General features: G+C 46.2%; 1 protein-coding gene across 1 annotated transcript; it reads right to left on the bottom strand.

The window, feature by feature from the left end:
* Positions 1-522: 522 nt before the first annotated feature.
* Positions 523-10,483, bottom strand: PIGT (phosphatidylinositol glycan anchor biosynthesis class T). Its single transcript, XM_043986616.1, has 12 exons — positions 10,242-10,483; positions 9,303-9,480; positions 7,802-7,929; positions 6,034-6,134; positions 5,763-5,849; positions 5,282-5,369; positions 5,094-5,191; positions 4,726-4,891; positions 3,346-3,546; positions 2,796-2,961; positions 2,602-2,685; positions 523-1,045 (listed from the first exon to the last, which is right to left on the bottom strand). Exons 1-12 carry the CDS (start codon positions 10,432-10,434, stop codon positions 793-795), a joined length of 1,743 nt encoding a protein of 580 aa, XP_043842551.1. The 5' UTR covers positions 10,435-10,483; the 3' UTR covers positions 523-792.
* Between the last annotated feature and the right edge of the window lie 2,218 nt (positions 10,484-12,701).

Here is a 12,701-nt window from a genome sequence, read left to right as displayed (position 1 = left end):
GTGGATTCCTCCTCTGCAAAATGAGGGACCAGATGCTTTCTAATATTTTGGGGGGGGGGCAATGGGGGTTAAGTGACTTGCCCAGGGTCACACAGCTAGTGTCAAGTGTCTGAGGTGGGATTTGAACTCAGGTACTCCTGAATCCGGGGCCAGTGCTTTATCCACTGTGCCACCTAGCTGCCCCTCTAATATTTCTTAAAGCCTTAAAATTCTAGGATCTGTGAGGGCTACTCCTTTGTTCAAATTTAAGTGACCAAAATGACCCAGACTTCGTGGCCTCTTCAGTTACTGTCAACCCAGCAGGGGGGCTCTAGGTGAAACTCTAACCAATGACTCTAGAACCTGGAATTTTAGAGCTGGGAAGAAACCTGAGGGATCATTTAGTCCAACCCCTCCTTCCCCTCATGGAACTGAGACCCAGAATGAAAAAAATGACTTATCCAAAGACCCACAGCCATGGCTAGGAAACAGGGTCCCTCCCGTTAAGGCTCCCTAAGCCCCAGAAACAAGACCACACTGAGCCAGGGTGGCAGCCACACTTTATTCCAGACATCAGCTGCTCAGCAGCAAATAGCTCCACCCACCCTGTGTTTGGGAAAGCCCAGTCCTGCTCCTCCCACTATTCCTTCTGCCAATACTGGGGACACCTGGGCCTTCATCTGACTCTGGATCCTAGCAGGCCAGGCAGGTGATGGAGAGTCAGAGGCCACCAGATAAGGGGCTCAGAGACGGAGGAGGCTCTCATCTATGGAAGAAGGGAACATCTTGACAGAGCAAGAAGAGCAGGGTGGGTCACACAGGTGGAACGCCTCTGATTCGGCGAATAATATTGGCCAACCACCTGACCAGCCGGCTCCGTTTAGGCTCCTCCAGGTGGAAGGTGCGGGTAAGAAGGTTGTAAAAGGAGCCGTAACAGACAGCCACAACAGTGCAGGTGAGGCAGATGACGTTGTAGGGCATGCTGAAGTCTGGTGTAGGCAGGTTCACCAGCAGTGGCTCAGTGTAGAGTCGCACAAAATGACTGGAGCTGTCAGAGATGGGAAACCTGCGGGGGCGGGGGAGGGGGGGGGACACAAAGAAGGAAGAAAGCTCAGAACTCAGCCTCAGCGCCTTCTTCAGCTTCACACCAATAAGAGCCCATTCCATGAAGTTTTCCACTCTGTAAGACAACCCAGCCTTACCAAGCCCACAGGCACCACAACCCTCATATTACAGATTCACAGCTAGGGAAGGCCAAAGCACATACATGAATCCAGGTCTCCTGATCTCACCAGCCTCAGCTGTCTTCTCTATACCATCCTAGCCACCCACTGCCATCCAAAGCAATCAGCCTGGTACACTGGCTTTGGTCTATGAGGAACTATTTGGGAAAAACATGACCTTAATAAGCCCCAAATGTTTTTACTATTGTGCTGAGCACTCCAACCAACGAGCCCCTGGCTCCCAAGGAGTCCTAAACCAAAAAGCACTTGTGAAAAATGCCCTGACTGGAGTCTCTGCTCCCTCTGTGCCTGAGGCCTGAGGGAGGTGCCGCCCTCAGCGATGGCGCTATGATGCAGTGCGAAGCGCTCTGGCCTGAGCCTCCAGGCCTAGGACGAAATACCAGCTTTGTCCATTAATAGCTACATTAATAGCCAGCCTGAGCTGCTTATTTCTAGGTCTCAGCTTCCTCAGCTGTACAAACAGGAGCCTGGGCTAGATGGTCTTCCGGGTTCCTCCAAGCTCCCAAAGGCCATGCTCTCAAGTCGCCTTCAGCTCCGACATTCAATGTCGTTCAATTCAGCACACTTTGATTAATAAGCTCCTATCAAAGGCCCTGGGTTACACACTGGACATTCTATGTCCTGAAAATATCTTCCAGTCCTGACATGATATGTTCCATGCTCTGAGCTCTCTCCTAGCTCTGCTATCCTGTGGAGTCTTTGATGATAATAAAATAACAGATATTTAGAGCATGAAAGAATTACAGTGTACTATAGGTATACAGCTTATGTGATTCAATGAGAGTAGCCTAGATGACGTCTAAGGTCCTATCTAGTCCCGATTCTCTACTGTATGTCCCTTAAAACAACCCTATCAGGCAAACAGTCCAAGTAAGATCCATCCCACTTTGGAGATGAGTTAAAGGAGGCTCAGGTCTTGCAGGCTATGAAAGACACACACTTGCTTGGGTTGTGACATGCCCCTGATCAGGTGACCTGGAGATGGCAGGGCCAGCACTTGAACCCGGGCTTCTCACTCTGAATCCACAAGGTCCTGTTCCGGTCCAATCAAGATTTTGCTGGCTCTGCTTTGAGTCTGCTGTGGTTGGGGTTCAGCATCCTTCCCAGGCCTCTTCCCAACAGCACCCAAAACCCTGATACTGCTCTTTATTCCATCTGACCCCACAGTGGAATTGTATGAGGTTACTCCAAGGTTTGTGTCTCCAAAGGATGCTGGGTAAAGGGCAAAAAGGCTCTTTACCCCACCCCCACGATCCAGAAAAGGGATCTCAAATATAGGACCAGGTTGCCTGGACACCACATTCTCTGAAAGCAGAAGAGTACTGAGAGAGGGGCTTAGGAGTGGGTTATCCCCAAGGGATAAAAGTTGGACACTCACATTGTGCTGAAGAGTGGGCTTTCTTCCCAGTTGGCTGGTTTGGCTCCCACCAGGTTGGGCACCAGGGCACTCAGGACAGATGGGCTGCACGCAAATAAATAAAACATGTCTCTGATCCCCTTTTGGGACAAGGGTCAAAGAGGATGGGTGTGGGAAAAGGACAGGGCCAGAAAAGAGGAGGCTGCCCGACATACCTGACATAGAAACCATGATTTGGGTCAGGTGTGTACTCAGTCCACTTGAGCAAAGCACGTTCAAACTGGATGGAAACCTTGGTAACAGAATTGGCAGGCAGCTGAATGAGCATCTCTAGGAGGTGGGGGCGCAACCGGTCCTGTGCGGGCTGGTAATGAATATAACCTGGAGCAAGAGAGATTCATCAACATCCCTCACCTCATCCTGGGGGCTTACAGCAACCCCTGTAGTGGTGCCATCCTCATCTCGTTTCATGGCCATATTCTTAGGGGTTTGGGCTGGGACCTGAGGTGGTTTTCACAGATTACAAAGGTCTAGGGCAGTCCAAGAAAGGAAAGGGCGACTTCCTGAAATAGTGAATTCTCCACTTCTGATGGGCTTCCCACAAAAGCTGGATTCTTCTTAAGGACACTACAGAGGGACTCCCACATGGGAGGGACGTTAAACTAGCTAAAGTCCCTTAAAGCTTCAGGATTCCATGAAAGGGTCACTGATCAGAGAGAGATGTTCAAAACCAGGAGGGCAGTCAGGGGGAACCAGGGTCCTTACTTGGCTTGTTCTCCTTGCCCTTGGTGGTTATGGCCAGAGTATGAATGTAGAGCCGTAAGTACCAGGGCACGGTCTCCAGCAGCAGAACGGGAAAGGCTCGGTACGGGTGTGTGTTGTGCAGCACGGTGCTCAGCTCCCCACTCTGCAGGCCGTAGCCACTCACGTATCGTTGGGCATGCAGAAATGGAACGATCTGGGACTCTGTGGGAAGGATGGGGAAGCAAAGGGGTCATAGCGAGCAGGTCACTAAATGAGGCCTAAGCCAAAATGGGGAAAACCTACCATTCTCCATAAAGGATGGTGCAGTACAAAGAATTCAGAACTGGGGATCGTGAGAACTGGGTTCTAGTCTCGACTCTGGCACTAACTTGTTCTATGACCTTGGGCAAATCACTTCCCTGCTCTGGGCTGCAGTTTCTTCATCTGTAAAATGAGGGAGTTGGAGCCGATGGTCTAAGGCCTCTTCCAGCTTTTAAATTTTATGACAACACCCCAGTCTATCCTAGGGCCCCAAAGCCTAAGAGTACATTAGAAAAGCCTTGGGATCAGTGCTATGAGGTCTTGGATTCTAGCCCTGGCCCCATCCCCTGCTAACTAGCTCTGTGATCTTCAGTGGTTACTTAATCTATCTAGGGATAACAACCCATACCCAGCCTACCCCACAAGGATGTTCTTGGTCCTGGAGAGAGGGAGATAATAGACATAAAAAGAAAACAGACATGTATATTTGTTTATGACTACTGAGACAAAAGTAAAACAGAATTACATGAACAAAAAGGAGACACATTGAAGTATAAAGGAAAGAGCCCTGACTAGATGTAGTCAGGAGATGGGTGGAAATGTCAGCTCTGACCCTTAGTCACTTAACCTCTTGAACTTCATTAAGAAGTAATAACTAGGGGGCAGCTAGGTGGCGCAGTGGATAGAGCACTGGCCCTGGAATCAGGAGTACCTGAGTTCAAATCCGGCTTCAGACACTTAACACTTACTAGTTGTGTGACCCTGGGCAAGTCACTTAACCCCAATTGCCTCACTAAAAAAAAAAAAAAGTAAAAAAAAAAAAAAGAAGTAATAACTAGGGGGCAGCTAGGTGGCACAGTGGATAGAGCACCGGCCCTGGAGTCAGGAGTACCTGAATTCAAATCCAGCCTCAGACACTTAACACTTACTAGCTGTGTGACCCTGGGCAAGTCACTTAACCCCAATTGACTCCCTTAAAAAAAAAAAAAGAAGTAATAACTACTTACAACACTTACACCATTAGGTTGTTGTATTTTAAATCTTAAAGTGTTATATAAATGTGAGTTCTTATTATTCCTTCCTATCAACCTAAGAGGTCTTCCCCAGATTCCCCATAATAAAAGTCTCCAAGCCCCTCACCAATATCTTGGAGTTGTTTCCACTTGAGCTGCAGGTTAAGGCTTCGGGAGCCAGTGAATGTGGCAGGGTTAAGCAGATCATAAACAGCATATGTCTTCCGGTCTCCCAGGACAACTGCCTGGTATGTGGAAGTTGGGGGTGGGCTCACCTCAAGAGTCTCATTCTCCTAGGGACATAAGAATAAAGGTAGGTAGACCAACAGTACCTCCAGCCCTGAGGAAGATATGGGATGTACTGCACACTCAATGTGTATCAGTTTCTTTCTCTGTAAAATAGGGGGAAAAACCACTCATTCCCTATTTCAAAGGACCGTTATGAGGAAAATATTCTATTAACCTTAAAGGGTTATGGAAAATATGAGCTATTACCTGGCTGTTTCTGGAGATATCAACATAGACATGACTTTGTGAGGCCAAAGGACAGGCCTCAGTGATGGTCCGAGAAAACATCCGAAAGAGAGACCAGTCTACAGAGACAAGTAAAGAGCAGAGTTAAGGGAAGCACTTGGATGGGCCCATTCACTTAGGGGGATAGGGTAGAAGTCAGGGGTTATTACCTTTCTTCCCCTGGCCTGTGGTATAGGCATCGAACACAACCGTGAGAGTCTGCCTCAGCTCCCAGGAAACACTGACACAGTGGGCATCCTAAAAACCACAGAAAATTAGCCCTGGAAGGAACCTAGGGGCAAGACAGATGTGAGACAGGCAGTATTTGCCCATCCCTACCCAACTTCTCTGGAGGCCTCTGCAGAATCCTAAGATCACAGATTTAGAGCTGGAAGGGATCTTAGAGACCCTCAAATCCAACCCCTTTATTTTACAACTAAGAAAACTGAGGCTCAGAGATGTTAAAAGGTCGAAGTATCTGAGACAAGATTTGAATCAGGTGTTCCTTACTCCAAGTCCAGCATTTTCACCTCTCTGCCATTCCAGCTCAGGTCTGGTTGGCCAGGGCCTATTCCTTAAGAAGTGACCAGAACCCAAAAATGCCTCACATGATTGAGACATGGAAGGTATGCTCCATCTTTGGTGACTTACCCGGCACACAGGACGGATGTGCACTGCCTGGGAGTGATAGCTGGTGTGGAACAATCGTTCCGCCTTAAGAAGTACAGAGAGGCCTGCCTGGGGAGTAAAAGAGGAAAGAAGGTGGAACTTCCTCAGATGCTACCTGGCAATGTGGAAGGCATCTCTCCAGACACGTACCCTGCTATCCCAGAATGAAGCAGTGCTCCCCAGTTTCCCCAGTTCCTTGGTAATGCTCAGAGTTGGAGAGTAAAACTGAATACTTCCAAATCATTCAACTCACCTTGGAACTACAAGGCAAGAGCTTCTTCCATGGAGTGAGGTTCTCAGTGCATACCACCTCTCGTGGAAGGACAGCATACCGCAGGAAGTGATGGTTGGTACCTATAAGGGAAAAGATCAGAGCTCAGTCAGGCTGGTCTCTGTCACTTACCCCAAAACCACTCCAGGCAGACTCTAGATGATAGGGACTAGTGCTCTTCCTACCTCTCCTCCCCTCCCCTCCTCTCCCCTCCCCCAGGCACTGCTTCTACTTCTTTTCATCATCTCAAATATTAACTGCCTACTCTGTGCAGGGCATTACACTCAGCACTGGGGAAAACACAAAGTTTGAGATAAGACACAGTCTCTTCCTTCAAGGAGTTTACAGTTCAGTAGTGAGATCAGGCATTAACACAAATAACTATAATACATAATATTATAAAATAAGAGCAATGTGAGGTCTTACCATTGTTGGGGGCATTAGGCCCCATTTCACTAAGTCTCAGGAGGAAGACAAAAGTGAATTAACTCTTCTTTTCTTCCTAGAGTCCCTTCCAAGTAAGACTAGGAACTAGATGGCTCTAGGAGGGCAGAATATGTGTTCCTTCCACCATCCTCTGGGGTTTAAACTCCAACAGGAGGCCCAGAGACCTTTGTTACTCACTCTTCTCATATACAGTCTGGCTTTCAGGGCTCTCAACTGCTATTCTGTCCCTTCCTTAGGATGGATAATAACAACTGATATTTTTATATATACACATATGTAAAATATACAGTAATATATTTCTCTTTGATATATATATATATATATATATATATCATATAGTACTATATATATGTATTTATTTATATAGTAAAGACCTTTCCATCCATCATCTAATCTAATTGTCACAACAACCCTAAGAGGTTAGTACTACAGATATTAATCCTCATTTTTACAGATGAGGAAACTGAAGTTAAAAGAGGCTAAATGACTTGCCCAGCATGAGACAGAATTTGAACCCAGGTCTCCAAGGACTCAAATCTAGCACTATTTCCAATCCACCTCCAAGAGAGTCCTGACTTTGTCACTTAACTACTGAAGTGATCACTGGCCAGTTACTTTCTCTCTCAGGGTCACAGTTTCAATACAAGTGAGGTTCCTTCCAACACCATATTTTTAGGATCCTACATGGAAGGGTGAAAGGGTTATGGAGTCTATTACCAGGGGCGGCTAGGTGGCGCAGTGGATAAAGCACCGGCCCTGGAGTCAGGAGTACCTGAGTTCAAATCCAGCCTCAGACACTTAACACTTACTAGCTGTGTGACCCTGGGCAAGTCACTTAACCCCAATTGCCTCACTAAAAACAAACAAACAAACAAAAATTATGATCTAGTGAAGGGATTCTTAATCTTTTTAGTGTCTTGGACCTGATGGGTGGTCTGGGGAAGTCCATGGACTCCTTAGAATAACATTTTAAAATGTACAAAATAAAATTCAAATGATTACAATGGAAACAAATTACACTGAAATAGTTATCAAAATATGGTGTTTAAAAAACACCACATATCCTGGACCCCAGGTTAAGAACTGTTGATCTAGTCATAAGATCACAGATTGGAAGTTGGAAAGGACTTTGTAAGATCATCTAGTGTGACACCCTCATCTTGTAGATGAGGAAACTATGGTCTAGAGGGAATTAGTGACTTGGCCAAGGACACAGGGAGTTAGATTTGAAGTCATATACTCTGACTCCAAATCTGGAGTTCATTCTACAATATCACAGCCAGGGTCTCTGGGACCATCTCACCATTGGCCAGCCCCAAGGGTTTGAAGGAAGCAGTAGGAATAACAGTATTGGTGGAGTCAATGAAGTTGAGAGAGGCGCAGAAGATTCCTGAGAGGATATTACTGAGCTCCTTCCAGGATTTATCAACACTAGACAAAAAAGAAGGGGAAAATATCCTAATTCAGTCTTGGGACTGCTTCTATGTGTCTCACACACAGATCTGCCTCCCAGAGTGAAATCAGAGAAAAGTGTAGCAAAAAAACCCCAAAAAACAACCCTCCCCAAACCCAGCCCCCAAACAAAAAGGCTTGCCACCAAGGTAAAAAGAACAATGCCCTACACCAATCTCCCTATTCTGCCCGCTCCACTTATATCTCCCACTCCTTCTCAAAAGGCACCCACCCCTCCAGCTAAGTCAATCTTTTTGTCCTCTTGAACATAGGAATCTCATGGTCATCATTATCACCACCAAGAATAACCACTCAAATGTAAATGGCTTCTTTTTTCAAATTTATAAAGGGCTTTCTTCACAATAATTCTGTGAGATAGGGGCCACAAGTGTGATGTCTTTATTTTATAGAGGAGGAAGATGAGACTCCTGGAGCCTAAGTTAGGACCCCAGGATCTAGAGGTGGAAGGGACCTTGGAGAGAATCTAGTCCATCCCTTGCATTTTGCAAATGAAGAAAATATAGCAGAGAAAGGAGATAATCAAGGAAAGCAAGTTAAAAGTATAAGGCAAAGAACAGAAAAGACTGGAAAGAAAGTTGGAGAGAAAAAAAATGAAAGCTAGAAGTTAGGAGAAAAAGGTAGCCTAAGAAAGCAAGGTTCAATAGGTTTTGAGGTTAGAATTGGAGATTAGGGCTTTCTATTCACATACTTTAGGATTTTACCATCTTTTAGGTACCATCCTGGGAAATCAATGTTCACTATTCACAGCTCTTCACCCATCCCTATCCCATAACTCTTAGAGCTGTGATGTCCAACTCAAATAGAAATGGACTTAGCAAACCACAAATTGTTATCTATCTTGACTATATTTTTATGTCTTTTGTTAAACATTTCCTAATTCCATTTTAATCTGGTTCCAGGATACTCACAAGCTTTGTGGACTGCTTGGACCCCGTTAGACATGTCAGTCTTAAAGGATAAGTACAATCAATTTCTAGAGTATGACAATGGAAATTAATTATCTCCAACACAGTAATGTTCCTGATAGCTAACTGATAATATGCTACTCCAGACCTTTCCTGGAGGTGTCCCAAGTCTCCATGGAACACCGTGAGAGAATAAAAGTGAACAAGGGCTGATTTTCATTGACTAGGATCTTAATCTGATGTCACCAGAGTCTGAGGCTCATCTTACAACACCCCAAACAGCTGGGCTGAACAGCCTGCCCTATCTGCTGGCCCCCCACAGGTACTAGACACAATTAACTCCCAAAGCAGGGTGAGGGCACCTCCAGGAAGCCTGGACTGTCTCCCTTCCTTCACACCTAACAGCAGGCAGAGGTAGGCACTTACTCTTCAACTGTATCTTGGAACCAGACCCAAAGCTCAGCCCCAGCCGGGGCCTGCAGGAAGGGCTGGCCCCAGTAACGAGTCCTCCAGAAGCCTTGTGTGAGTGACAGATGTAGCTCCTGCACAGAGTACTTGGAGATTAGCTGCCCCAAAGCCTTGGGGAAAAGCCTGTAATGAGAAACTGAGAGGGAAAGAGATGAGTAGTGAAGCCCTTGTGGAAGGAAAGGCTGGCTCAGCCCTCTTTAAATGTTCCCAAGTCACTCCTCAAAAAGAAGGCCTGATCTGGCCTCAGACACTTGACACTTACTAGCTGTGTGACCCTGGGCAAGTCACTTAATCCCCATTGCCCCGGGAAAAAAAAAGGAAGGCCTGGCCCCCAGTGAGAGGGATGACATTGAGAAGAGGTAGGTCAAGTGCATACCTCCTTCCTTCTCACCCTCACCCCCCCCCCCGCCCCCATTAGTGACTCTGGTGATCTGGAACCACTCACCAACCTCATACCTTCAAACAAAAACCACCCCAGAGTTCGGTTCTTATTCAAATCCCACCCCTAGAAGAACCCTTCCTATTGTTTCCAATTCTACCCCAATATCTCGCCTGGTCTCCCCATTCTCCCCCTGCAATGACACGCCATTCTCCCCGCCCCTTCCTAACTGCCTCTTCCTCCACCAACACTATAACGAGGCCATTCTCCTACACCAAGCATTCCCCTTACTCTCGCCCTCAATCTCCACCTCTCGAGGAAGAGGTCCCCAGTCCCCCAAGAACCATTGAGACCCCGCCCCTATCGCCCAGAGGCCCCGCCCCCGAGCCCTTCCCAACCCGCTCCAACCATTGTAAAGGCCCCCTCCCATCAAGCCCCGCCCCCAAGCTGAAGCCCCGCCCCTTCCTCGAATTCAGAAGCAAGGCCGCCCTAAGGAATTACCGAACCGTCTCCCTCACCTCCCTCAAGCTGCAGCTCCGAGTCCCAACGCGTGCGGAACTGGAAGGTGGCAGACACGTCCCCGGAAGGGAGCGGGGTGAGGACCAGCTCCTCCCGCAGGCTATCCCGCTCTGGCTCTGCCCTGCTCTGGCCGCCTAACCCCAAGAGCAGTGCCAGCAGCAGGTGCAGCACGAGCGGCGCTGCCATGGCCATGGCCGCGGCCGCCTCCGCCGTGGCCGCCCCGTAGAACCCGCCCCCAAGGGCCCATGTCCAATAACGAGGATGAATGGTGGCGACTTCCGGAAGAGGCGCCGAGCACCCGGATTGGGTTACCAAGACGACAGCCGGCCGGAGGCGGGGCGCGCTTTACTTCGCGGAGGCTGCTGGGAGAAAGAAGACTGGGCTAGGGAGGAGTGCCCTCGTCTTTTGGGCGCTGGTCTCATTGTTCTGGGCCTTGTACTTGGAGCTCGCTGTTTTCTCTGGGCCCCAGTTTGCCTTCGTATAAAATGAGACCCAACTTTTTTTTTTTAATATGAAGACCTTACTTTTAACAAAAATTTCCCTCGCCTCTACCCCCAACTGAAAGAATTAATAATATCCCTGCCCACCAACCGTCGTCTTGAAAACGCCATTTCAGCTACCGGCTCCTGTAGAAAGCTTCCTACGTCAGTGCCTCCATTCCCTCTCCCTCCCTATAACAAACCCTCCACAATTAGACTTCTGATTTTACCACCCAATCCATCAACCAACACCAATGGGCATTTATTAATTGCCTACCATATGCCCGGCACTGTGATGAGTGCTGGTAATTTAAGAACAAAGAATGGAAAAAAACAAGAGAGGCTCTCAAAAAGGTGATATCCCAACAAGGAAGAAAAGTCCATCTATGTGCATGTGTGTGGTATATGTGTATGTATCCCCATCGATAACCTATATGCTAATACTGTCCATGTGTATGTATATATATATATATATATATATATATATATATATATATATATATATATATATATATAGACACGGGGTTAAATACAAGATAGGGAGATAGAGCACTAGCGATTTGGAGGATCAAGTAAAGCTTAAGGCACACGTTAAAAGAAGAGACTCAAGTGGAGATGAGGAAGGCACGAGTTCAAGGCATGAGTGGCAGCTGTGTAGTGCAAAGGCACAGATGAGAGATGGAGTTCCATGTGTGAGGAGCAGAGAGAAGGCCGTTTTGAGTGGGTCACTATGAGAATGAATGTCCAATAGAGCTGGAAAGGTGAGTTGAGACTAGTTTGAGTAGGACTTTAAAAGCTAAACAATTGCACGACTGCACATGTATAACATATTGAATTGAGTTCTTGTGGGGGGTTGGGGGGAGGAAGGGAGGAAGAGAATTTGGAACACAAAGTTTTAAAAAATCTATGTTACAATTTGTTTCTACATGTAAGGTGGGAAAAACCAAATTTTTAAAAAATAAATAAAACAAAACAAAAAAGCTAAATAGAGTTTATATTTTAACCTACAGATAATAGGAAGCTACTAGAGTTCATTGAATAGGGGAGTGTTGAGATCAGGTCTTATTAAGGAAAATCATTTTGGCAATAGCATTCCACAAGGAGTGGTAAGAGACCTGAGGCCAATTAGGAAGCTGTTACAATAACCTGGGTAAAAGATGATGAAAACCTGAAAAATTACATGTAGCATTTTCAGGATTGTGAAGCACTTTAAGGATTTTAGCATAACAACCCTGTGAGTTTACAGATAGGGAAACTAAGCCTGACTTACCCAGGTCACAAAGCTAAGTATCTGAGGCAGAATTTTAATTCATATATCCCTAACTCCAAGTACAACTTTTTATCTATAGTACACTTTAGCTGCCTCTAAAGTTAGTAAGTGTATGATTAAAGACTTTGGGTTGGATAGAAGAGATGGAAATACAAACAGCACAATTTGATAACTGATTTTGTATGTGGGACAAAGAGTAAAGGATAAAATATGGGAGATTAGAAGCAGGGAAATTTTGAAGGAAAGATAATGAGCTAAATTTTGAACAATACTGAATTTAAGATATGTCTGGGACATACAGTTTGAAATGTCCGATAGACAATTGATGATGCAACACTGAAGTTCAGGAGGGAGGGAGAGAGAGAGAGAGAGAGAGAGAGAGAGAATGAATGAGAATGAATGAAGACTCAGATCTTCCTGACTCCAAATCCAGGATTCAATGCACCTCACCTGTAACTGTTTCATATATATGAATCGTCTGCCCAGAGATGATGGTAAAAATCCATGGAAAGAAAAAAGCTCCCTCCAAAGTCAATAATGATCTTTTTTTTAAATAATTTTTATTTTTGTTTAATTCAGTTCTGGTGCATGTACAGACCTCATCAGCTTCCTAAAATGTTGTCTCCAAATGGAGGACACTAGGGAGCAACTTCTGGAAGCATTATGATGATGTAAGAGGGGAAGTGTGTTGGACAGACTGGAGGATGTAT

The sequence above is a fragment of the Dromiciops gliroides genome, chromosome 2 (genome assembly GCF_019393635.1).
Source record: "Dromiciops gliroides isolate mDroGli1 chromosome 2, mDroGli1.pri, whole genome shotgun sequence".
NCBI lineage: Eukaryota > Metazoa > Chordata > Mammalia > Microbiotheria > Microbiotheriidae > Dromiciops > Dromiciops gliroides.
This window is presented reverse-complemented; position numbering and strand designations above follow the sequence as displayed.